The 24,685-nt window shown below is 49.3% G+C and overlaps 1 protein-coding gene across 2 annotated transcripts in view; it reads left to right on the forward strand.

Moving 5' to 3' along the window:
• The first annotated feature begins 375 nt into the window (after nucleotides 1-375).
• Nucleotides 376-24,685, forward strand: part of METTL22 (methyltransferase 22, Kin17 lysine) — a 37,187-nt gene continuing 12,877 nt past the window's right edge. Inside the window, exons 1-11 of one of the 2 annotated variants that reach the window (XM_064362443.1) lie at nucleotides 376-420; nucleotides 1,370-1,422; nucleotides 4,675-4,981; nucleotides 7,638-8,018; nucleotides 13,866-13,906; nucleotides 13,995-14,139; nucleotides 17,745-17,816; nucleotides 19,809-19,862; nucleotides 20,799-20,879; nucleotides 21,137-21,239; nucleotides 23,294-23,462. In XM_064362443.1, coding sequence (XP_064218513.1) covers nucleotides 4,849-4,981; nucleotides 7,638-8,018; nucleotides 13,866-13,906; nucleotides 13,995-14,139; nucleotides 17,745-17,816; nucleotides 19,809-19,862; nucleotides 20,799-20,879; nucleotides 21,137-21,239; nucleotides 23,294-23,462 — 1,179 coding nt within the window. In that variant the 5' untranslated portion in view covers nucleotides 376-420; nucleotides 1,370-1,422; nucleotides 4,675-4,848. The remainder of the gene's footprint in view (nucleotides 421-1,369; nucleotides 1,423-4,674; nucleotides 4,982-7,637; nucleotides 8,019-13,865; nucleotides 13,907-13,994; nucleotides 14,140-17,744; nucleotides 17,817-19,808; nucleotides 19,863-20,798; nucleotides 20,880-21,136; nucleotides 21,240-23,293; nucleotides 23,463-24,685) is intronic. The other variant, XM_064362444.1, reaches the window with a different exon arrangement.

Below are 24,685 nucleotides of genomic sequence, written 5' to 3' on the forward strand. Positions count from 1 at the left end.
AAGAGCATGGATAACGATAACACCAGTGATAATAAATGCAGTCGCTAGCAGGCTGGTTAAACAGTACCGGCTCTGGATCCTACACCCCGGGTTCGAATCCAGGCTTTACCACTTAGCAGCTGGGCGAGTTATTTAATTCCTATTTAACTCTTTTAGAGGAATGAATTTGGCCACGCACGTGCAAACGGTCGCCCCCAGCAAACACGCCTCGCCCCTGACCAGAGCGAAGGTTGCATGTGTGCGCCAGGAGCCCCCGCACGCTTACGCGGCCCGGGCAAGTAGGTGGAGCCACGGTGCACTGCGGTGGGACGGACGCACGTGGGGGCGGGGCCGCGCCTGCGCAGACCCCCTGTTATGGCGGCCGCCGAGGTTCCACCGAGAGAGTGGTCGGCTGGGACTCCAGGCTGGGGCCTGCGGCGGGTAAGTCCCTGGAAGAGGCAACGGGATTGGGTAGGGTGCAGGGAACCTCTGGGCGCCGAGCCTGACTTTGAAACCCGAGCTCCCACGGATCTGAGGCCCACATCCCTAAGGCCCGACCCCGCTCTTAGCCTCAGTTTCCCCTTCTAAGCAGAGGTGTTGGGGGAAGAAGTCCACGTACCTGGGTTTCCCCGTCCTGGGTCCAGGCAGCTCTCCTTCGGTTCCGGATTAAGAAGGGAGGTCAATGTCCGACCTGTGACTGCCTTTTGAGAGGGCAGTAGTTAACCTACAAGGGTGGCGTTAGGAAGGTGACAAGAGAAAGAGGACGAGAAGCCCCACGGGGGACGTCCCGGAGCCCCTCACTATGACTCTGCGCGCCGTGGCCGGGCCCCCTCATTACCACCCCGATCCCGGGCTTTCACATCCTGCCCTCCGTTACCCTGCTTTTGGCCCTAAATCGTCAATGGGGTCGCGCCAAATTCCAGATTGTTGAGTGAGTTGCATTTAGCAGAAAGATGAGAAGGGAAGTTATTTTAACACCGTGATCCCAGCAAACTGCTTATTTGGGACAACTGACTGGGGACCTATGGGAGGGGAATGCTGGCAGCGTCTTAGTCTAGCCCCCACAGCCTTAGAAGAGCCAAGAACGCATTAGCTCCTGCTGCGGGGATGAGCCTGCAGCCCTATGGAGGGCGGCGGGGCGGGTCCCCATCCGCAACCTGGGTCTCCTTTCTCAGCTCTGCCCAGTGAAGAGAGGAGCCCGAAGCCCATACATACCCTGCATTCCCGGAGGGAGGCTTCCTGACTAGAGAAACTGTTACCTTTTTTCTTTCTTCCCAGCGTTCACTTTAATAATTATTATATTGCTATAATTACTATCGTTGCTTATTAAACGTTTACTAGATGTCGTGAGCCCTAAAAGTGATCACTGTCTCATTTACTTCTCATACAGGCCCTGAGATAGGTTCAAGAGGGCCTCCTTATTCCCAGACAGCTGATTCTGGGGTAAGTCCCTTAAAGGGAATCTCTTTCACCTGGGACTTACCCTGCAGCATACATTTCTTGGGAAGCCTGGTTGGATTGAATTTAAAAATGGAAAATTCAACTAGAGATTAAGAATTTGAGTTTTCTTTTTGTCTATAGTTAAGAAAATTTGGTGTGTAATATTATGCTCACTTTTGGAAAAAGCAAAGAACATTGATTTTTCTGGGATGTCAGTTTTCCAACGAGATTGCACTGTAGGCCACGCACAGTGGTTCACACCTGTAATCTCAGTACTTTGGGAAGCCAAAGTGGGCGGATCACCTTGAGATCAGGAGTTTGAGACTAGCCTGGCCAACGTGGCAAAATCCTGTCTCTACTAATAATACAAAATTAGCTGGGCAGGGTGGCGTGTGCTTGCAGTCCCAACTACTCAGGACGCTGAGGTAGGATCGCTTGAGCCCAGGAGGCAGAGGCTGGAGTGAGCCAAGACGGCACCACTGCACTCCAGCCTGGGCAACAGAGTGAGACTGTATCTCAAAAAAAAAAAAAGAAAGAAAGAAAATGCACTGTAGTGAAAAAAGAAATGGCATCCTTTGGTTTGCTTTGATTTTCACAGCAATGTTAGAGAGGATCTTTTTTGCCCCCAAAACTATGTGTGAAAGTCCCCAGTTTTCCCCCAGGACATCTCTAAGTCCTGAGAAAGCTTGATATGCCTTTGAAATGAGTGGTAGGTATAAGCTGTATTTCCTCTTCCACAATCTGGTGTGGTTTTGCCAGTCCCATTGATTAAGAGTGTTTGCCTGAAGGTTAAGCATTTCTCCACTTTCAATGACGCCATAAAATTCTGCATTTATTTGCCAGCTTCACAGACTTTCTTTACAACCCACTTGCATTTTGATGGCTTTATAGTGTTGAGTAGGAAAGCCAGCATTAGGAATCATCTTTTTCCTAAAACTTTTTGTGTTGGAACAACTTTTGCTGCCCCATGGCAAACACTTAAATGTAGGAACTCCAGCTGTGTACTGGGATCATTGGGACAGCCTGAGTCATGATGACCTCATTTTGCAGTTGAAGAAATGGGGACCCTGCAAGATTTCGTGACATACCTAGGGGATATACCTACCCTGGTTGGAACAGTTCCTGCAGGCAGTCAGGGGTTATGGGCAGGTTTGGGTTAAATACCTGAAACCAACCCCAGGACAAGAAGGTTGCTGGTGTTTTATTAACACCTACTGTAGACCAAGGACTCTCCCACCCAGTAGTACCACTGCATGAGAGTGTGGCTGAAGAAACAGATGCAGAAAGGTGACGTGATTTTCCTGAGATCACAAGGCGAGAGACCAGGGATCCCCATCTGGGCTGTCCAGCTTCAAAGCCCATCAGAATACTGCTATTTGATGATGCTTTTCAATGAGGTGAAACATTTGGTTGGAGGGAGATCCTCCCTGTTTTTGACCACTTTGCCTCAGCCATGGTTTTCCAAGTTTTAGTTATTGCTGTATCACCTGCATAATTTTTCCATATCTGCATATCATCTGTGTAGTGATTCCCTTAATTACTTTTCCTTTAAATCCATTCACCGTTTTTTCCAATTTTTTTTTCAATTTTTTTTTTTTTTTTTTTTTTTTTTTAGACAGGGTCTTGCTTTGTCACCCAGGCTGGAGTGCAGAGTGCAGTGGGGCATTCTCGGCTCACTGCAACCTCCGCCTTTAGGGCTCAAGCAATCCTCCCACCTCATCCCCCCAAGTAGCTGGGAGTACAGGCATGCGCCACCTCACTTGGCTAATTCCACTCACCTTTTTATTTATTTATTTTTTTTTTTGAGACGGAGTTTCGCTCTTGTTACCCAGGCTGGAGTGCAATGGCACGATCTCGGCTCACCGCAACCTCCGCCTCCTGGGTTCAGGCAATTCTCCTGCCTCAGCCTCCTGAGTAGCTGGGATTACAGGCACGCGCCACCATGCCCAGCTAATTTTTTTTTTGTATTAGTAGAGACAGGGTTTCACCATGTTGACCAGGACGGTCTCGATCTCTTGACCTCGTGATCCACCCGCCTCGGCCTCCCAAAGTCCACTCACCTTTTTAAATTCAATAGCAAAGCTTTAGGCCAGGCATGGTGGCTCATGCCTATAATCCCAGCACTTTGGGAAGCTGAGGTGGGAGGATCACTTGAGCCCAGGAATTTGAGACCAGCCTGGAAAACATAGTGAGACCCTCATCTCTACAAAAAGAAATTTTTAATGCCAAGCATCATGGCATAGCTGTAGTCCTAACTACTAGGGAGGTTGAGGCAGGAGGCTCTCATGAGCCCAGGATTTTGAGGCTGTAGTAAGCCATGCTTGTACCACTGCACTACAGCCTAGGCAACAGAGCAAGATCTTGTCTCTAAAAAGAATTTTTTTTTTTCGAGATGAAGTCTCACTGTGTCACCCAGGCTAGAATGTAGTGATGCGATCTTGGCTCACTGCAACCTCTGCCTCCCGGGTTCAAGCGATTCTCCTGCCGCAGCCTCCCGAGTAGCTGGAACTACAGGTGCATGCCACCACACCTGGCTAATTTTTTGTGTTTTTGATAGAGACAAGGTTTCACCATGTTAGCCAGGATGGTCTTGATCTCCTGACCTCGTGATCTGCCTGCCTCGGCCTCCCAAAGTGCTGGGATTACGGGCTTGAGCCACCTCACCTGGCCAAAGAAATTGTTAAAAATAAAACATTGTTTAAAATAGGAAAGCTTTATAACAACAAATGATACAGGAGCAGTTTATAATAGCTTCTAGAGTTAAAAAGAAAGAGTAAAGGGCCTTAACGACTAAATGCAAAGTGTAAATTGTGATTGGATACTGGTTTGAGGGGAATAACCTCAAGGACCTTTGGGAGCCAGATGGAGGAAATTGACTTTAAATGCTATTAGGGAGTTATTAATTATCTTACATTTGCTAATGGTCTTATGGCTATATAGGGAAATGCTCTTAGGGGACAGACATTGAAGAATTTAGGGGCAAAATGTCATTATGTCTGCAATGTACTCCTAGCTCAAGAAGAAACCCAGAGAGGGCAGGCACATGTGGCAAAATGGTGACGATCGTTGAACCTAAGCAGTACTTACATGGTTATGATATTCCCCTATGTTCTTACTGTTTGAAATTTTTTGTGATAAAGAAGTTGAAAAAAAATGAGAAACTTTATCCCTACAAATGGAAATTTATATCTCTTGCTGTAAGTAAAAGGTTACTATGAAAGTGAATATATTATAAACAATGCAATTCAATTCTAGCTGGATTCTCTTCCCTGGCCAAGTCTCTGAGACCTCCTCCCAGGGTGATGCAAAGCTATTGGCTGTCTACCAGCTTAGGCCTGTCTGCACTGTGTCCTCTGGGACCTGCCATACTGAGAACCTGTTCTCGCCTCTGAGGGGCTCCTGTCCCAGGACTAAGGTGGAGCCTGGGCGATGGTGCAGCTGGCTCCTGCTGCAGCCATGGATGAAGTCACCTTTAGAAGCGATACTGTGCTGTCAGACGTCCACCTCTACACCCCGAACCATAGACACCTCATGGTGCGGCTGAACAGCGTGGGGCAGCCAGGTAAGGTCCTGGGCCCAGGTGCCCTGTGGATCCTATTTTGTTTTCTGTTTTCTCATACCCATCTTTTTGGGGAAAATATCAGGAAGACTGAATTATGTAACTGTTATCCTCAGACCGCTTCTGAAGTGCTTTTTCCTTTATTATTTTTTAAAAACCTTGTACTCTGCAATTTTTATATGTGTGGGTTCGTTTTGCTTTTGTTTTGTTTGTTTGCTTTTTCTTAAAGACAGAGTCTCACTCGTCACCCAGTCTGGAGGGCAGTGGCACAGTCATGGCTCACTGCAGCCTCAAACTCCTGGACTTAAGTGAGCCTCCTTCCCCTGCCTCCAGAGTAGCTGGGACTACAGTCTTGCATCACCACACCTGGCTGGTTTTTATTTAGTAGAGATGGAGTCTTACTGTGTTGGCCAGGCTGGTTTTGAACTCCAGGCCTGAAGCAACCCTCCCACCTTAGCCTCTTGAGTCCCTGGGATTACAGGCAAACTGCTGCCCACCCCGCTTTCGTTAAGCAAACTCCTGTGCTTTCCTGAGCACCTACTGTGTGCCCAGCCTAGGACTTGATGCTGGGAATGCAGACATGAATGAGCCAAGCTTTGCTCCGAGCAAGCCCAGGGTTCAGTGGGGAGACAGAGCGCTGGGGCTCCATCTGTTCTCTGCTTTTTTTTTTTTTTTTTTTTTGAGACAGAATCTCACTCTGTCACCCAGGCTGGAGTGCAGTGGCCCAGTCTCGGCTCACTGCAACCTTTGCCTCCTGGGTTCAAGCAACTCTCCTGGCTCAGCCTCCTGGGTAGCTGGGACTACAGGCATGCACCAGCACGCCCAGCTAATTTGTGTGTTTTTTAGTAGAGACAGGGTTCCATCATGTTGGTCAGGCTGGTCTTGAACTTTTGACCTCAGGTGATCCACCCACCCCGGCCTCTCAAAGTGCTGGGATTACAGGCGTGAGCCATGGCACCTGGCCCTGTCATCTACTCTTTATCCCCACTCCCCTAGTCCAGCCACCTCTGTTCCTGGCCTGACTGCCTGTCTTCTCCCATTGAGTTCACTGCTGCACACCCTCCCCACTTATCTCTGCAGCAGCCAAGGGCATCTTTTGAAAATGCAGATCAAGTCACAGCACTTCCTGAGTTAGACCTCTAGTGGCTTTCCATTGCTCTCACAATAACATCCAGGTTCCTCAACTTGGTCTGTGAGGTCAGCCTGACAAGCCTCTGCCTGGGTGCTTACCCTTATGTCACTCTCCCTTGCTCTTCTTGGCCACTCTCAGCTTTTTTCTGTACCTCGAACACAGGGAGAAGAGGGAAGCAACCATAAGATACAAGGTCAGGGAGGAAGCACCTACTTTCCTCCACTCCCTGGCTCCTCAAGTATCATCTGCACAGACAGCCCCTCCCTGGCCACCCTCCCTAGCTCCAGTTACCCTGTATTAGCTCGTTATGGTCTGATGATTAATAATTCCCATTGCCCTCCTGCCCTAATTTGGATGGTACATTATACCAAGGGTCTGCAAACTACAGCCTGTGGGCCAAATCTGGCCTGCAGCTATTTTTATAAAGTTTTATGATGCCACGGCCATGCCCATTCATTTCCATGTTTGTACAGCTGCTTTTGTGCTATAACGGCAGAGTTGAGGAGTCACAGCAAAGATCATAGGGCCCACAAAGCTTAAAATTGGATATATTTTATGAGACAGGATCTTATTCTGTCACCCAAGCTGGAGTGCAGTGGTGCAGTCTTGACTCACTACAGCCTCAATGTCCCCAGGCTCGGGTGATCCTCCCACCTCAGCCTCCTGAGTAGCTGGGACTACAGGCACATGCCACCACACCTGGATAATTTTTTTTGTAGAGAAAGGGTTTCACCATGTTGCCCAGGCTGTTCTCGAATTCCTGGGCTCAAGAAATCCGCCTGTCTTGGCCTCCCAAAATGCTGGAATAACAGGTGTGAGCCATCATGCCCAGCCACAAAGTTTTTCATCTAATCTGTTACAGGAACAGTTTGCTTACCCCTGCCTTACATGTTTGCCATTATCTGTGTCACACAGACTGCAGTTTTCCTATATTCCTGGCAGTTAACACAGTGTGGTGTAATGATCTTGTTTCATGTTTGTTCCCCAACTTCACTCCTAAAATGTAAGCCTGTAACATAATCAAATTCTGCTTTGTACCCCCAGCACCTAGCATGGTACTTGGCACGCAGTTAGTGTTCAGTGATGAATGGATAAGTGGATGGATGTGGATGGGTAGATGGATGATTGGACAGATCCAAAAACTGGCATAAGCCCAGGATGCTGTGGGAGGTTAGAGGAGAGGCCCCTAAGCTCAGCCCTGAAAGTTGTATTGGCTTGATCAGCTCGTTTCTCTAAGCTTCAGTTTGTGGGTCTGTAAGATGACGCTGATAACGCTGTCTTCACAGCAGTTGTGAAGATTGAATGAGATGATGTGAGCCAGGTACCTCATAGATTCTCATGAAATGGTGGCTGCTGTTGATGATGGTCACAGCTGAATCATCTGGGCCTTTTCTGCTGACATTAATATACCTCTACCTGGCCTTTAAAAATCTTCCATGTTGGTAATCAGATATTCTCAAAACAGAAGAGGAAGAAAAAAAGAAAACACCTTGGAATTCTCATTTTGCTTTTTGTCTTATCTTGCAGTTTTCCTCTCCCAATTCAAGCTTCTCTGGAACCAAGATTCTTGGACAGACTCAGGGGCCAAGGGTGGCGATCACAGAGATATTCACACAAAAGAGCCTCCTTCTGCTGAGACGAGTGACACAGGGTCCCCTCCAGGAAGTGGCCGCGGTAACGAGGGTTTCTCCCTCCAGGCCGGGGCTGACACCACTGGCCAGGAAGTGGCTAAAGCTCAACTGGACGAGGATGGGGATTTGGATGTGGTGAGGAGACCACGAGCTGCCTCTGATTCCAGCCCAGCAGGGCCTCTGAGAGACAAGGTACATCCCATGATTCTAGCGCAGGAAGAAGACGACGTTGTGGGAGAAGAAGCACAAGGCAGCCCCCACGATATCATCAGAATAGGTAAATAGAGGTCTGGCTCACCTGTCCTTAAGGCAACTCCATAGTATTGCTGCTCAGGGCTCAGGCTCAGTATGATCCGAACACGGACTCAGAATTAAGGCAACTCCACGGTATCGCTGCTGAGGGCTCAGTACAGTCTGAGCATGGACTCCGCAGGCCCAGGCAGCACAAGTTGTCAGAACCAGCTTGGGTGAGACTGGGGAAGCTCTACACCACCCCGGTCACTCCTGCCCAGCACACACCAGAGCCTCACCCTCCTGTGTGCTTTCTTGTCTGTGTTGTGCCTCCTTCCTAGAGTGCCTGCCCCCAGCCTCTGCTCCCTTAACATGTTCCCCATTGCCTTACAGCTCCCAGCTCAGCCACACTGCTCCAGGAAGCCTCCCTCCTGCTGCCTCCCACGTGTGCTCTGTGCTAACTCAGCACGTCAGGGGTGTAGGATAGGCTTGGCCTGGCAGGGCTGGCAGTAGGGTGTCGTGGGAGGTTCTGGTGCTGGAGTGTGGCACAGGGAGAGGGGTGTAAGTCACAGTGAATGGGGTGTGGGCCAGTCGGATGGACTGGGAACTGGGAGCTAGAAGCCAGGTAAGACAGGGGAGGTGATGAAGTGGCAGGAACGGGGACAGGAGAGAGGTTTAGACAGATACCCAGAGGTGGGATCAAAGAGGAACTGCCACCCAGGTATGGGGGCAAAGGAGAGGGGTTTGCTGACTCTAGGATTTGAAATCTAGGGACCTGGCACTCTAGAAACTCCGGGAGCAGTAGGGAGCTGAGCCAGGAAGTGATCGGTGCTGGTTAAGCACCCGCTGTGTTGTGGATGTCTCACTAGTATCGCGTTGCTTAGTCCGCACAGCCCTTTCTAAGGGGTGCTCGGATGAGGAAGTGACAGGCCTAGTGCCATGCAGCTTGGTCGTGGGGAGTGGGGTTCGAATCCATGCAGTCAGTGTCCACACCAGGGCTCTTGCCTACCCCGGCACTGCTCGTTTAGGGAGCAGAGCTGTGATTTGGGGCTATTCATTGAGATCCAGGGTCCTGGTAGTGTCTGAGTTCCTGGGGAAAGGCCTCCCCAGCAGTGGCCTTGGTCAGAGAATGGGGGTCAGTGGGTCACTCTGAAAAACGCAGACAAAACAGCAGCTCAGTATCTACCCACTCAGCAAACAGTTAGTGAGTAACTGTACAGTGCTACCAGGCGGCCTCTCTTCTAGACTGCCCCAGAGAGGGCAACGTGGAACTCACACCAGAACCCTGCTCCGTGTTTCCCATGGGTGACCTCTGCCCTCATGGCCTCTGCAGGGAGGGATGAGTATACATTTCACAGAGGAACAGACTGAGGCTCAGCGAGGTTGAGGAACTTGCCTGAGGTCACACAGCTAGTCAGGGACAGAGCTGAGACTCGTACCCAGGTCTGTCTGATGCCACAGCCTGTGTTCTCATTCCACATCATGGGAGCAGAGCATTCAAAAGAGGCTTGGAAAGTCCTGTTTCTCAGGGGAGCTGATGATGGCTCGTTTCCCTCTGAGCCCTCACTGTATTAGCCTCCCTGAGCACGGGAGCAACCCTGTCAGTTACTCCACAGTGAATGTTGTCTCTAGTGTGTGTTGAATGTTCCTGGTATCTACCATCCTATGAGCTAAGAATAAAGTCCCTCTGGAAGGGGCCGGCCGGTGACCAGCTTCTCCACCTGCCCTGTTCCACTGACGTCACTGTGAGGCCCCTTGTCTGTATACCTGGAAGTTCACTTTTTCAGCTCTCATTTGCTCCCCACGTGCCCTGAGGGAGGAGAATGGAAAGGTAGCTAATGTGTGAACCTAGGTGGTAACTCAGCATTATTTCAAACCAGCTAGAGCACTTTCATCCGCAAAACTTGATCTAATCCTGCAGGGCTGGATTTTGAGCCCAGCTCCACCTTCACAAGCCATGACCAGAGACAAGTGTCTTACCCACTCAGAACCCTATAGGGTCAGGGGGACTACTCTCCCTGGGTTTTAGCGCCCAGTGAGTGCGAGGAGCAGGGCCTGGTGCAGAGTGGATGGTAAGCAGACGTCGCTCTCCTCACCACCCTTTTCCTCTGACCCATAAACCATCCCATTTATTTCAAGTTATAGACCCATTTCAGAAACTGATTTTTCTAAAAAAAAGAAAAATACGTATTTTCGTAACTATTCCAAGGGTTTGACAAAACCTTAAAAAGTTTCTCCAGGAATCTGCTAGGAATCCACAGACCCAGGATTCAAAGTAAATTATGTTCAATTTCTCCATTGTAGAGATAAACTGAGACCCCTTCAGAGAACTCGAGAGAGGCAGGGCTAGAACTCAGGCTGTCAGATTCTGAATCCCGTGCCTTCCTGCCGGAGAATTGGGCAAGTCGCTTAGCCTCTCAGCTCAGTTTCTTTGTCTGTACAATGGGTACAATCTCCTCCAGTTGTGAGGAATTAAGAGGGAGGACACATATAAAGCTCTTAGCAGAGTGCCTAGCACAGATTCAGTGTTCCATAAATGTGAGCCTCCGTCTTGGGGACTGGCCCAAGCTGGGAGAAGGGAGACTGGCTGAGGAAGAGTCTGGGTTCCTGCATTTCTAGAGACACAATCTGCAAATGAGGTAAGGCATAATTCTAGAATCCGATATGGACAGCTGAGATTCTAATACTTTCTTATCCCATTGCTAGCCCTAGAGTTTCTCATGGGTATAGTTCCTCAGCCTGGCCTTTTATGTTCTCAAGATACCTTTGGAATTATTTACATATAAACTCTGACTTTTCACGGGAGTGGGAGCCACAAGATGGCCCTGGATAGGGAGGTCCCTAAGTCACCTAGGCCTCTAACCCTAGACTGTGAATCCTCCCTCATCCCTACTCAGCCACCTGGACCATGCCTGGCCCAGGGCAGACATACTGGGCATTTGTTGTGATCTCTGATTGTGCTGAGTCATGAGAAGCACATTTACCCATTCAAACACTAGCGAGAGCTTGAAACAGGGCAGGGGTGGGGTGGACCTCAGAATGTCTGTACTCCAGACGCAACGGTATCAGACACAGGAAAGGAGAGTGCCCTTGAGGTTGGCCACACTCAGCTTCCTGGGGAATTCATTCTGGCTTTTTCCATCTGGTCCCAGAGAGCTGCACGGCATCTGCTTCTTCCTTTGATGCGTCCCTGAGCCTCTCGTTCTTTCCCTTGTCCATTCTCCTTAGGTCAGTTTTTGGTCAGACTCCCAAATGACTTCATTTTAAATCCTCTTTTGTTTCCATTTGGCTTTAGAAAAACATAGGTCTCACGTTGTTACCCAGGCTGGTCTCCCAACTCCTGGCTTCAGGCGATTCTCCCACCTCAGCCTCCCAAAGTGTTGGGATGATAGGTGTGAGCCACTGTACCCGGCCATCTTGACATATTTTGATCTAATTAGATGTTTTTTTCTCAGACTATAACCTTGGGCTGGTCATATGCCCCCTCTGGGCTTCAGTGACCTCCACCTGTGCAAGCGTTGGGGGCTTTGACCATCTCAGTGGTGTTTAGATGTTTGCCAAGCCTGTGCTCTCTCAGAAGTGCTATCTGGTTAAACCCAGTTACAGCCTCACAAATGAGGGATGGTGCTGCCTCTGCATTTTGCAGAAGAGGAAACTGGCTCTGTCTTCCAGAAGTGAAGTGACTCGTCACCCAACTAGGAAATGACAAAACTGGGTTATCATGCAGGTCTCTGACCTCAGGGTCCTCATTCTCTCTTTAGGGAAGCTGGCCACCTCTTGAGAACAGCTGTGAGGCAGAACTGACGTCCATGAGACCCCTGGAAGGAAGTGACCAATCACATAGGATTGAAATCACTATGGAAAGTGTCCCCTGGCAACAGAAGCCCTCAGGCAGCTGGGGTTAGGGAGCCGATGGTGAGGGAGCTTTTCCAGGAAGATGGAGGGAGAGAAGAGGAGGCTATGAGCCACACCCAGGAGATGGCATGGGCAGGACTGGGGAAGAGGAAATAAGCAGGGACCGGAGCAGGGCTGTACACCACAGACATTCCTTTCCCTCCATGCACAAGCATGCAAGCCTTCAGCCTTCTAAGTGAGTCCCCGTGCCTTTCATCCTGGGAGGCTCTGCACCAAGCTTTTTAAACCATGTCCCTGACCTGGTTCAGATTCTGCATCTCCCTTTTCCGAGCGGGCTGAAGAGCCAGAAAAGGCCGTGCACAGTGGTGCACACCTGTGATCCCACTTTGGAGGACCAAAACAGTGGATCACTCGAGCCCAGCGGTTTGTGACCAGCCCTGGCCACATGCTGAGACCCTGTCTCTACAAGAACTATAAAACTAAAAAAACTTAGCCTGGCCTGGAGGCACACACCTGTAGCCCCAGCTACTTGGGAGGCTCAGGTGGCAGGATCACTTGAACCTGGGAGGTGGAGGCTACAGTGAGCCTTTGCCATGCCACCACACTCCAGCCTAAGTGACAGAGCAAGACCCTGTCAAAAAGCCAGAAAACTGCAGACAACCTGACTTGGAACCCCGCATCTGCCACTCACCCACTCTGTGACCCACACAACCTGCTGACCTTTGCTGCCACATTTTCCTCATCTTTAACACAACACCCCAACCTGTCATTGGGCGATTTCTGGATTAAATGAGAAAGTATTTAGCCCAATGCCTCACATAGAGAAGGTGCTTTTTGTTTCTATTAATTTTACAAGCAGTAATGCTGAGCTTTAGTCAGTGTCTTCATCTGTAAAATACGTGTGAGCCAGTCAAGTAGAATCCCAGTGGCAGCCAGGCCTGCCTCACAGAATGTGTCTCTCTAGTGAATGCTGGTTCAGTGAAGGAACTCGGCGTCACATGGCTCGGCGAGTATATTTCTGTTCTAGTTTCAAACCAGGTGACTACGTGTTAGGCCACAGCAACCTGAAGCCCTTCTGAAAACATGTTTTATTAAAAGTGCCTTCGAAGCCACCATGTCACATCTAGCCAAGATGCTGGTGGATGATGCATTAGTCACTTTACTCAGAGATAAGTTTCTAACTCTGCACATAGGGCTGAAATCTTTGGCCTAATTTTCCCAGGAGGAGTCCTCAGAGAACATTGGCCCAGGTGCCCAAGAGAACCCCACACAGTCATTTTCTCTCTTGGTTTGGTGACAGACAGAGCAATTGGCTATAGCCATTACTATCTCACTTAAAAATACTTGAGCAAGTTATTTTTCCCCCCCTCAGGAGCTCTTAGATGAGCAGGTTCTTATTTAACAGCAAAAATGTTCTGCTTCATTCCTTTTCTTCTTGATCTTTTATTTCCATTCTCTTCTCCCAATCACCAGAATTTGATCCTAATGTATTTTGCACTTGAGAATACTTATTATACTAACTTATCATACTTCTTTCAACTTTTTAAAAAAGGATGTAAATTTAAACTTATTTTGTTAACTTCTAATGTAGAAGTTAAGTATATTTCTAAGGCAATAATGAAATTAAGTATGTTTCTAAGAAAATACTTTTGAATGAGTTGTGATTGTTAGTAGTATATAAATACATAATGATTAGAAATTTGCAATTCTTGGCCATTGAAAAAGTAGTGCACTGCATGTGTGTGTAATTAAATTGGGTGAAAACCTAACTGAGACCCTCCCTAGCCTTGGGCTGTAGGCAGAGATACCCAGGTACATGAAAGAATGTGAGCCCCAGCTCCTGGCCTCTGAGTGGTGCTCGAAAGTCACTTCCCAACTGGTAGCACAGCCTGTGTTTCTGCTGCTCTCTAGACCCCCTGATTCCAACCTCTGACACCCATCTGACCACGCTGGCAGGTTGCCGCACAGCCCTCCCTTGTGGTGTTCTGTCCATCCCCATTTCACAGTGGGCATTTCTCTTGGTTTCTGTCCCATCCAGAGCACACCATGGCCACGCCCCTGGAGGATGTTGGCAAGCAGGTGGGTAGGTCCCGTCCACTTCCCGTGGCCCTGACAGGTCTCCGCAGAGCCTCATGCTGCTTGTCACTCCTTGTCCTCCTCCCTCCAGGTGTGGCGGGGCGCCCTCCTCCTGGCAGACTACATCCTGTTCCAACAGGACCTCTTCCGAGGATGCACGGCGCTGGAGCTTGGGGCAGGCACCGGGCTCGCTAGCATCATCGCAGCCACTGTGGCACGGACCGTTTATTGTACAGGTAACGAGGTGACATCTCAGGCTGCGGGGAAGTAGTCACCTTCGCACAGTGTGCATTGACTATGAAAAGGCAGAGGTACAGGAAATTGGACGTTAGCTGCTGTTGATTTTGCCATCCTGGTCCCCTGGCCCTCTTCACTCTCCATTTCTTCTCAGTGACGTCAGAATGACCCAGCAACGTCGAGTCAGTGGCAGTAGCGTCACCCAACCACTCTAAGGCCATTGAGCTTCAGGAGGTGCCTTGCACCCCTACTGGACCTGTTTCCCCACTCCTGAGAAAGAGCAAATATCCTCAAAAACAGGAGGAATACACCCTTTTAGAAGGCTTTGAAAACAAGTTTATTATTTTTTTTCCTGGTTATAGAAGCCTTGCCTGTTCTTTGTCGATTTTCAAAACAGCAAATAAAAATTAGTCATAATTTTACAATCCCTAGATTGAGTCAACAATATAGAATTTATTGGGCACCTCCTAGCCCGGCGGTGAATGGAGCTGACCAGGCACTGCCCTCAAGGCAGTTATGTTGTAAGAATCTCCTCCAAATAATAGCCAAAATCAAACTACAGCAGCACTGTATCCTGCTGAAAATGTTGAGAAATATTTTTTACGAGCATTTTCTTTTTTGAATTTTTATATATTTAGGGGGTACAAGTGCAGATTTCTTATGTGCAGCTGTATTACAGTGATGACATCTGGGCTTTTAGTGGACTCATCACTCGCATACTGAACCTTGTACCCAACAGGGAAGTTTTAACCTCCCACCCTGCCACCTTCTGCAGCCCCGTGTCTGTGAGTCCACTCAGTATGTCTGTGTATACTCAGTGTTTAGCTCCCACTCATATGTGAGAACATTTTAAGAGCATTTTCTCATGCCATTAAAAGGTTGTTATATAGGCCGGGTGCAGTGGCTCATAGCTGTAATCCCAGCACTTTGGGAGGCTGAGGCGGGTGGATCACCTGAGATCAGGAATTCGAGACCACCCTGGCCAACATGGTGAAACCCTGTCCCTACTAAAAATCCAAAAATTAGTCAGGCATGGTGGTGGCAGGCGCCTGTAATCCCGGCTGCTGGGAGGCTTGAACCCAGAAGCGGAGGTTGCAGTGAGCTGAGCCTGCACTACTGCACTCCAGCCTGGTCAACAGAGCAAGACTCTGTCTCAAAAGGAAAAAAGTGTGTGTGTGTGTGTGTGTGTGTGTCTTTTAATGACCAGGTAATTCTATTGCTGGGCATTTTGGCCATTCCTATAGGGTTTCTTTTTGTGTTTGTCAGTTACACTGCAATGAACATCTTTGTATATTGTCTAATAATCTGTCAAGTAGGTTCATAGAAGTGGGTGGTGTTAGTTACACTGCAGTTAACATCTTTGTATATTGTCTAATAACCTGTTGCCTAGGTTTCTAGCAGTGGGTGAGACTGTTAAAGCTCTTGATACACATTACCAACTAATTTCTTTTTTAGTACTTAATTTTGAAATAATTTCAGACTCATAGAGGAGTTGTTAAAGTAATCCAGCAAGTGCCATGTCCCCTTCCTCTGGCTCCCCAATAGTGACATCCATGGTACAGTGATCAAAACACGCCATCTATTTTAAATCTTTAATATCTGCTGGACAGAAAGAGGTACCAGCTGATGTGGTTTATACCTCGTTGCTTCCTAGTGAATGTTTCTGGCACAGACTGTTGTCTCTGAGATAGGAAGGAAGAAGCTAGAGCTCACCAGTCCCTGAGGCAGTTTTCAAACATACCGAATTAACCACTGGTCAGGAGTCCGCAGTGCAGCCACGCTATTGGCTGCTTCTTGACAATGTCGTGTGAATTATCAGTGAGCCCTTCTCAGCGCCGAGCCATCCAAGAGCTTTGCTTCATGCCTGGTGCCTAATAGCAGGAAATAAAGAACTCATCCCTGAGAGAGATTTAGCAGCATGGGGAAGAAAGCTTGCATTTAGATCCCATGTTCCAGTTGGAAAAGTCCTTTCAGATGCATCAGTGCCTGGCTGTCACTTCACAGTGACCCTGGGCAGAGCCAGGGAGCCTGTTCCTATCTATGTTGTCCAAATGGGCAGACTGAGGCTAAGGTTAAACAGCTGGCCCAAGGTCATCCACAGTTGCTGACAAGACTGAGGCCCTCAATGTGGACCTGCAAGCTCACAGGGCAGTGCCCTTTTCAGGTGGTGGGATTTTAGATTGTGTTTTGTGAAACAGAGCTCCCGTGAACTGGCCAAGTGTTGCTGGGGAAACTGCACTCAGGACACCGGGGTTCATACCCCACTCAGCCAGAGCTGCTCCTCTCTTACCTGTTTTATGTGTTAGAAGCTTTTGACAGAAACTATCATAAAGTTTTGAAAACTGCTGAGCCTGACCAGGCACGGTGGCTCACACCTGTAACCCCAGCAGTTTGGGAAGCTGAAGCTGGTGGGTCACCTGAGGTCAGGAGTTTGAGACCAGCTCAGCCAACATGGTGAAACCCCATCTGTACTAAAAAAAAAAAAAAAAAAAAGGCAGGCATTGTGGTGCGCGCCTATAATCCCTGCTACTTGGGAGGCTAGGGCAGGAGAATTGCCTGAACCTGGAAGGTGGAGGTTGCAGTGAGCCAAGTTTGTGTCACTCTACTCCAGCCTTGGCAACAAGAGCAAAAAAAGAATCAAGGAAAAGAAAAAAACCTGCTGAGCCCATTGTGTGCTGTCAGGCACACACCATCAGTATTCTCTCGACCTAGGAGACAGGGTCGATCCCTCCCTTCTGCGAGCAGGGAGCTCCTCCCTACACAGCTCTGTGTGACCCCTGGGGTGCAGACGCTAGTCCCAGCAAGTTTACAGTTGATGGGGGAGTCCACGCTGACAGTGGACCGAGCAAATTTCATTAACGAGACATCCTGTACTTCCTACACACACATTTTTCTAATTAGAAATTTATTTTTGGTAAAGCACTGCTTCCCCCAGTGAGGATTCACTGTACTATTCACTGTACTATAAGTCAGTTCTTGAAATGATGAGAAATCCCACTCAGAGTAGCATGCAGCTGGGAGGGAGATCTGGGTAGCAGCAAAGTGAGTCACACTCGAGAGTGGGCTCAGCCTCTTTGAATCTGCTCTGTCTTCTGATGAATCAAGGAAACATCCTTCTGACCAGATAACTGGTCCAGTCAGTTTTCCTAGGGTGTCCACGAACAAGCCTAAATTTGGAGTTAGAAAAACCTGGATTCAAATCCCAACTCTTGCTCTTACTAGCTATATGACTTTGCTCAAGTCACTTAATCCGTGAAATGGGATTCATGATCCTGGCTCCTGCGTGGTTATAAACATGAAAAGGATGAAGCAGGGAAAATGCATGCATGGTTTATATGCTCGGACAATGTTGGGAGCTCGCACTCCTTCCCTCTGGAATGCACACTGCCTCTCCCCATCAGGATGAGAATCTCTTATTTAGGGAACGAGCCAATGAAAAGAGCCTTAAGGTGAGCGTATTTAATTTTGGCAGTAAGACACACAGGAGAAACGTTTCTCTAATTTCTGCAGTTGTGCTATTGATAACAGTTCTCTCTAGGCAAAAACGTGGAGATAAAAGCATCATAACGGCCGGCGCTTTATGGCTTGCCCTCTGTCATTCCAGATGTCGGTGCAGATCTCTTGGCCATGTGCCAGCGAAACATTGCCCTCAACAGCCACCTGGCTGCCGCTGGAGGTGAGGCCCACAGGGTCTTCTGCCGGGGAGGGAGGTTTCTCTGGCAGGTGGGACAGACACCCAAGACCATGACATTGGGAGGCAGGGCTCCACCTGTGTCCCTTGTAGCAGGTGAGTAAAGGGAGCAGACATCATCTGGGCTTCACAGAGCTTCAGAGCATTGAAGGCTCTCCTTGGGTCACCTCCTCATTCCCACATTCACCACGTCATCCTGTTCCAGCTCTTTCTCTCCTGGACGCTGGAAGTGGCCCCCAGCTAGTTTCCCCAGCTTCTTTTTGGACCCGGGCAGGCCATCCTCATGTAACATCCAGAGTGACCTTTCTCAGATGCAAGCCTGTCTCCTCTTCCTGCTGAAAACCTTCCAGGGGCGTCATCACCCATGGAATTCCCAGGCCTCCCTGGCCTAGCCCCAGCCTGCTCTCCCTGCCTCTCCCTGTCTCCTGTCCAGCCCTGCATCCAGCACGGCCAGGAGTCACTCACTTCACAGGCTCGTCCATCTGCCCGGATGGGCCCCCACCCCCATCTCCCTGGTCATCTGCTCCCTGCACGGCCTGCAGGAATGATTGTATGTGATTGGTGACGACAGTTATGTCCTAATTGGGCTGTCCATCCAGCCTTTCTTCCTCCGAGCAGCCTCATAGGCTTCAGGCCCTTCAGTGGTTTCCCGTTGCTCGTCTCGTCTTCTGGGGGATCTGACCCCTGCCCATCTGCAGCCTCCCCCGCCCAGCCGTCCTCACCATCTTTCAGATCACTTTCCTTCAAGTCCTCTGCCCTTGCTCTTCCTTCCCCCTGAGTGCTCTGCCCTCCCTCCTCCCGGCAAGTCCTCATCATGCTTAGGGCTCCAGACCTCCAGATTTGAGGCCAGGGCCCCCAGCAGACTCCAGGAACACCTTGCACAATTGCATTTTAACTTCTACTTGTGTAACTGATGGTTGGTGTTTTCCATTCCCACCAGACTACGTGTTGGTGCAGGTACCCTATCTGTGTTTGCTCTCCACTGTCACAATATTTGTTGAGTGCTCAGGGTACAGTAGGCAGTCAGCAGAGATTGGGAGGAGGGAGAGAGCATGCTGGCGGACGCCTTCCCTGACACCCACTGTCTGACACGATTTCCTCTCTGTCCTCCTGTGCATTTGCCTCATCCTGCAGACATCACCCAGCCACACAGTCTTGCCATTGTCAGTTAACCCTCCAATCTCCCATAAGGGAGCTGGTCCATAAGGATGGGGAGCATGGCTCTTAAATCTTCATTTTTTCTGTGGCTGGCATAGTCCTTGACACTTAGCACTCAAAAAATGCTGAAAGGATGGACAGATGAATGGAGGGAAGGGACAGAGGATAGATGATGGATGAGAAGGAAGGAGGGAGGTTAACAAGGATGGGCAGGTGGATGGGTGAGAGGGTAAAGGCTAGATAGATGGGTAGATGAGAGGGTGAGTGGGTGGGTGGGAAGATGGATGGGAAGGAAAGAGGGAAGGAAGATGGGTGGGCATATGGATGAATAGATGGAAGGACAGGAAGATGGGCAGACGGACAGATGGATGGATGGATGGGTGGGTGGGTAGATGAATAGATGGATAGATGGAAGGGCAGTAAGATGGACGATGGATGGATGGATGGATAGATAGATAGATGGAAGGGCAGGAAGATGGATGGATAGATGGATGGGCAGGAAGATGGACAGATGGATAGATGGAAGGGCAGGAAGATGGATGGATGGATGCATGGATGGATGGTTGGATAGATGGAAGGGCAGGAAGTTGGACAGATGGATGCATGGATGGATGGATGGATGGATGGTTGGATGGATGGATGGTTAGATGGAAGAGCAGGAAGATGGGCAGGTGGGTGGATGGGTGAGTGGGAAGATGGATGGATGAGAGAAAAGGTGGGTGGGTGGATAGATGGATCTTGGTATATAGTGTAAAAGTTTGTCTTTTTTTCCTAATTATGTTTAAAGTTCGGAGGGTTCTCTTTGTGTTGTTTTTACAGGTGGTGTAGTTAAGGTCAAAGAACTGGACTGGCTGAAGGATGACCTCTGCACAGGTGTGTTTCCCTCTGACGTCCCCCAGTATGATTCAGTGATTCCTTTGTAATACCTCAGTGCCCCGGCTCTGTGGCCTTGATGGATCTGTAGCCCCAGCTGCTACCGCAGTCCCACCAGTATGTGGCAGGTTCTCTCCACTGGCCAATGGCATCAGCTGTCATTCTCTGTGCACCTGCTGCATGCTGGGAACCTCATATTCACTCTCAGCTTCAGATCTTGTGGTTTCTCTGTGTGGTGGCATGATAGTCCCTGAATCGTGAGTGCAGACTACGCATGGGAGTAGCTGGTACGCAGCAGGGTAGGGGCATGGACCCGAGTCTGTCAGACTCTGGGGCACAGACCATTTCCCAACAAACGGCAGTTCCAGGAAGCCCCCAGGATAAGAGAGTTTCCCTTATTTCTTACACAGAGTACTTTAGACCTGGGTGCTTGCTCTTTCTTTATATAAAGATGTCTGTTTTTTCCCTGTCAGATGGCAGGTGGGGAAAGTCATTTCTTGAGTACGGGTCATCTGCCTAGCACTTTGCCCATCACAGGCCCTTCGGCCCTCCCAATAGTCCTGTGAGGGAAGTAGTACTGTGCTCTTTCTGTAAGTGCGAAACTGAAGCTGTTTTCATCGGCCACCCAGCAGGCAGATGGGGCAGATTACGTCCTGCACTGGGTGACAGGCCAAGGCAGCAGGTGAGGCTGAAATCCACCTGCTGCTCACTGGCCAGAGCATACACTCAGCAGAAAAGGCATCTCTTCCACCATTAGCCTGCACCTAGGCAGCAGTGGCCTGAAGCAGGGAATCCTGTCTGCCTGACGGTGCCCACTGCACTGAGCTACCTGCAGCCCTGTTTCTTCTCCTGAAGGGCCTTTTTGTCAGTCCCAGTGAGAGTTGGTGGCCAGGAGAAAAAACGATGAACACAGAATGTGCTTTTCTTCTTTGTCAGATCCCGAGGTCCCCTTTAGTTGGTCACAAGAGGAAATTTCTGACTTGTACGATCACACCACCATCCTGTTTGCAGCCGAAGGTAAGAAAATTTCTCCTTCGCCTTACATGTCCTTTGTCACAGCATGAAGTCGAGTACGGTCTCCTCACCTCCCCGCAGAGTTCAGTTTTATGAGACTTTCCGGGACATGCCACCATGTCTGTGTGCGGTTTTCATTCTCGGAGCTGCTGCTGTTGGGTGGTGAGAAGCATTTTCTCTGTGTGTTTAGCTCCCTGAAAAGTCGATTTCTCTAATATTTGCATATTTTCCCCTAATGCTGGCCTTTTTGGTTCCCACAGTGTTTTACGACGACGACTTGACTGATGCTGTGTTTAAAACACTCTCCCGACTTGCCCATAGATTGAAAAATGCCTGCACAGCCATCCTGTCAGTGGAGAAGAGGTGAGCTTTGCGCCATGGGGACCGCGCTGGCGTCCCGCGTATCAGCGGAACTCTCACCTCCTAATTGCGTCCTTCTCAGTGTCCTCATGATTGTTATTCATTGCCACTTCTTGAGCACCTACTGTGTGCCAGGCCTGTTACTCAGTGCTACTTTTTGAGCGCCTACTGTGTGCCATGCCTGTGCTCCTCCTCTGTGTCCGTTACCGCACTGAATCCGCATGCTAGCCCTATGTGCAGGCGTTGCTGTCCCTTTACAGATGAAGAGAGGAAGGCTGGGAAACACCAGGGCCCTTGCCCAGGGCACAGCTAGTTAGCAATAGACCACGACTTGAATGCCGACTGCACTGGAGCCTCAGCGCTTGGCCAGCACACTGTCTAGAGCTTCTCTTCATGAATGTTCTCGCTCTCTGTGGTGCCGTCTGTCTCTTCAGCTCCCCCAGGTCTCTTTCTCTTACTGATACAGACAGCTCTTCACCCTAACCGCCTCTCCGAGACATTTCCACTTGAATATCCTAAAATGTTCAGTTCCGTTTATTGAGTGCCCACCTTGTGATACCTACACGCATTTTCCTCTAATACTTAAGAGTAGTCCACAGCTTTTCTGAAGATAGTTTGGAATCCATAGCAAAAGCTGTAAAACTAAAGAGACTTCTTCACCCAGCAGTTCAGCATATGGAAATTCACCCTGCGGAAATGCTCATGTTTATGTACAAAGCTGTATGTACCGTGTTGTTTATACCAATAATACCAAGGGCTTGCTTTGAGGCACACATTGAGTAATAGCAATGTACAGACCTCATTTGGATCCTGATTTTATAAACTGTAAAGGAAAAAAATCGGACAGTTGGGAAAAGTTGCATACTGAATATTTGGTGTAAAAGGATTATTGTTAAACTTTAGTTGAAAAGGTCTCCATCTTTTTGAGAGACACACTGACATTTGCAACTTCATAGAGGAAATGGGATGATGTCTGGCATTTGCTGTTTGATAATTCATTGAAGGGAAGGGGACCTGGGAAGAGCCAAGGTGGCAGAGTGGCTGAAAGTGGACAGTGGCTGAAGCTGGTAATGAATTCATTAGACTGTTCTTTTTTTCTTTTCGGATGTGGAGTCTCACTTTGTTGCCCAGGCTGGAGTGCAGTGGTGCAATCTTGGCTCACCGCAAGCCCTACCTCCCAGATTCAAGCAGTTCTCCTGCCTCAGCCTCCTGAGTAGCTGGGATTACAGGTGTATGCTGCCATGCCTGGCTAATTTGTATTTTAAGTAGAGATGGAGTTTCACCATGTTGACCAGGCTGGTCTCAAACTCCTGACCTCAGGTGATCCATCTGCCTAGGCCTCCCAAAGTGCTGGGATTACAGGCAGGAGCCACCACACCCAGCATAGACTGTTCTTACTCCTTTTACATGTCTGAAATCTTTCTTAATAAAAAATTTTGTAAAGAAAAAGGGAAAGAGCTTGAATTTGAAGTTAAGTCATCTTGTAGACTGAGGTTTTGAAAGGCAGGTGGCAGGGGTGGGAGACCTGTTTCTGAAGACAGTCACTCTCTGAAATCTCTCAGACCCCCAACTGCCGGGCAGTTTTATCTCTGTTCTCTGTGCTCTGAGTCCTCTGCACCCCCCACTGCCACACCTCTCATTCATTCATTTCACAGATAATTACACAACAGCTCTAGGCACTGGATTCTGTGTTGGGTGCAGCCAGGACATGGAGAGCTGTCCTCAAGTGTGAATCTGCATCTGCCTCTTACACCAGTCCTAGCTCCTCAGAGGAGCTTTATCTTTATCTTTCCCTCGATGTCATTGTGGATACATGACTTCAGCGTTGTGAGCCTCAGTTTCCACATCTATAAAGGGCGAGCCGTTTCCACCTCCCAGGCTATTATGCAGCTGTAGGAAGGAATTGCCCTCAAACATGCAGCATGAGACAGGCACTCAGTAAAAGTCCATCCAGGGGATATGAAATCAGTGAGGGACAGGAAAGACACGTGGGCGGAAACAGTAAAACCCTTCCCTGGTGATGACGGCAGTTTGTGTGTTGGCTGGCTGGTTTGCAGACTCAACTTCACACTGAGACACTTGGACGTCACGTGTGAAGCCTACGATCACTTCCGCTCCTGCCTGCGTGCACTGGAGCAGCTCAGGGATGGCAACCTGCGCTTCGTGGTGGAGCCCGTAGAGGCCTCCTTCCCGCAGCTCCTGGTTTACGAGCGCATCCGGCAGCTGGTAGGTCTGGGCCCCTAAGCAGGGCTGTTGGTTGCTTTATAGTGAAGCAGGTGACTCCTGGGCAAAGGAGGTGATGAAGCAAACCCTCCAAGCTTAGGCCCCACCCTAGGTCCTGCAGAGGGTGAATGAAGCCTGCATGCCGGGCACCATCTGTAGTGGAACCAGTTGAAGGAGGTGCATTCTGTTCTTAGCAGCCCCATGTCTGGAGGTGGGCCTATGGGCGAACCTTAACTTTCTTCTTTATAGCACACTTTCCCCCATGGGCAGTTCAGACTCCAGAGGAGGCAAGACTGAGGCAGAGGTTGTTTGGGGAACAGAAAGTCAGTGGAGGGGAAGTTGATGGGTTCCAGATCTTGGTGCAGGGGCCCTGCTGTGGTAGCTACTGGTCACATCTTCAGTGTGGATGTATACCGGCCTCTTGGTCTGAACAGGCTTTTGTGTTACTGGAGTGCAAAGATTGAGAATTAACTTCTTTTCTTCTGTTTGCCTTTTGCCTGTGGCCTCCCTTTCTCTGTGGCTTCGGAGACTCAGGCCTAGTTCTAAGGAAAAAGGGAGGAAGGGAGTCATGAGGAGCTGCCACCCTGGTGCTCTACCTCGTGTCCTGAGCAAGGGCAGCGTGGAATTCGTGTGGGTTTGTGTGCGGGGGGATCTTGTATTTATTGCTCTGCCACTTCTGGGCAGCAGTAAGAGGAGCATCACATGACCAAGAACACACACTTCTTACAAATCAGCAGCCCCAGTACATGATGCCTAAGACGTCCCAAAAAGGCCAGGTGTGGTGGTTCCCACCTGTAATCCCAGCACTCTGGGAAGCTGAGGTCAGAGGGTTGCTGGAGGCCAGAAGTTCTAGACCAGCCAAGGCAACATAGACCGCATCTCTTCAAAAATTAAAAAAAAAAAAAATTAGCCAGGCATGGTGGTGCACACCTGTGGTCACAGCCACTCTGGAGTCTGAGGTGTGAGGATTGCTTGAGTTCAGAAGTTCAAGGCTGCAGCGAGCTGTAATGGTGCGTGGTGCGTGCCACTGCATTTCAGCCTGGGCAACAGTGTGAGTTCCTGTCTCTAAAGTAAAATTGTATAAAGATCTTCCCCAAAATCGAGAGATTGTGGCAACTCACTGCCATTCTGGTCTCTTGATTGTGTGTGACATCCTCCGATGCCCCTTCCGTTAATCCGAGAACTTCATCCATCTAATCTCTCTGCCAAAGTCAAGCAACAGCCCA

The sequence above is a fragment of the Aotus nancymaae genome, unplaced genomic scaffold (genome assembly GCF_030222135.1).
Source record: "Aotus nancymaae isolate 86718 unplaced genomic scaffold, 86718_ANA_hifiasm-v0.15.2.pri h1tg000049l, whole genome shotgun sequence".
Taxonomy (NCBI): Eukaryota; Metazoa; Chordata; class Mammalia; order Primates; family Aotidae; genus Aotus; species Aotus nancymaae.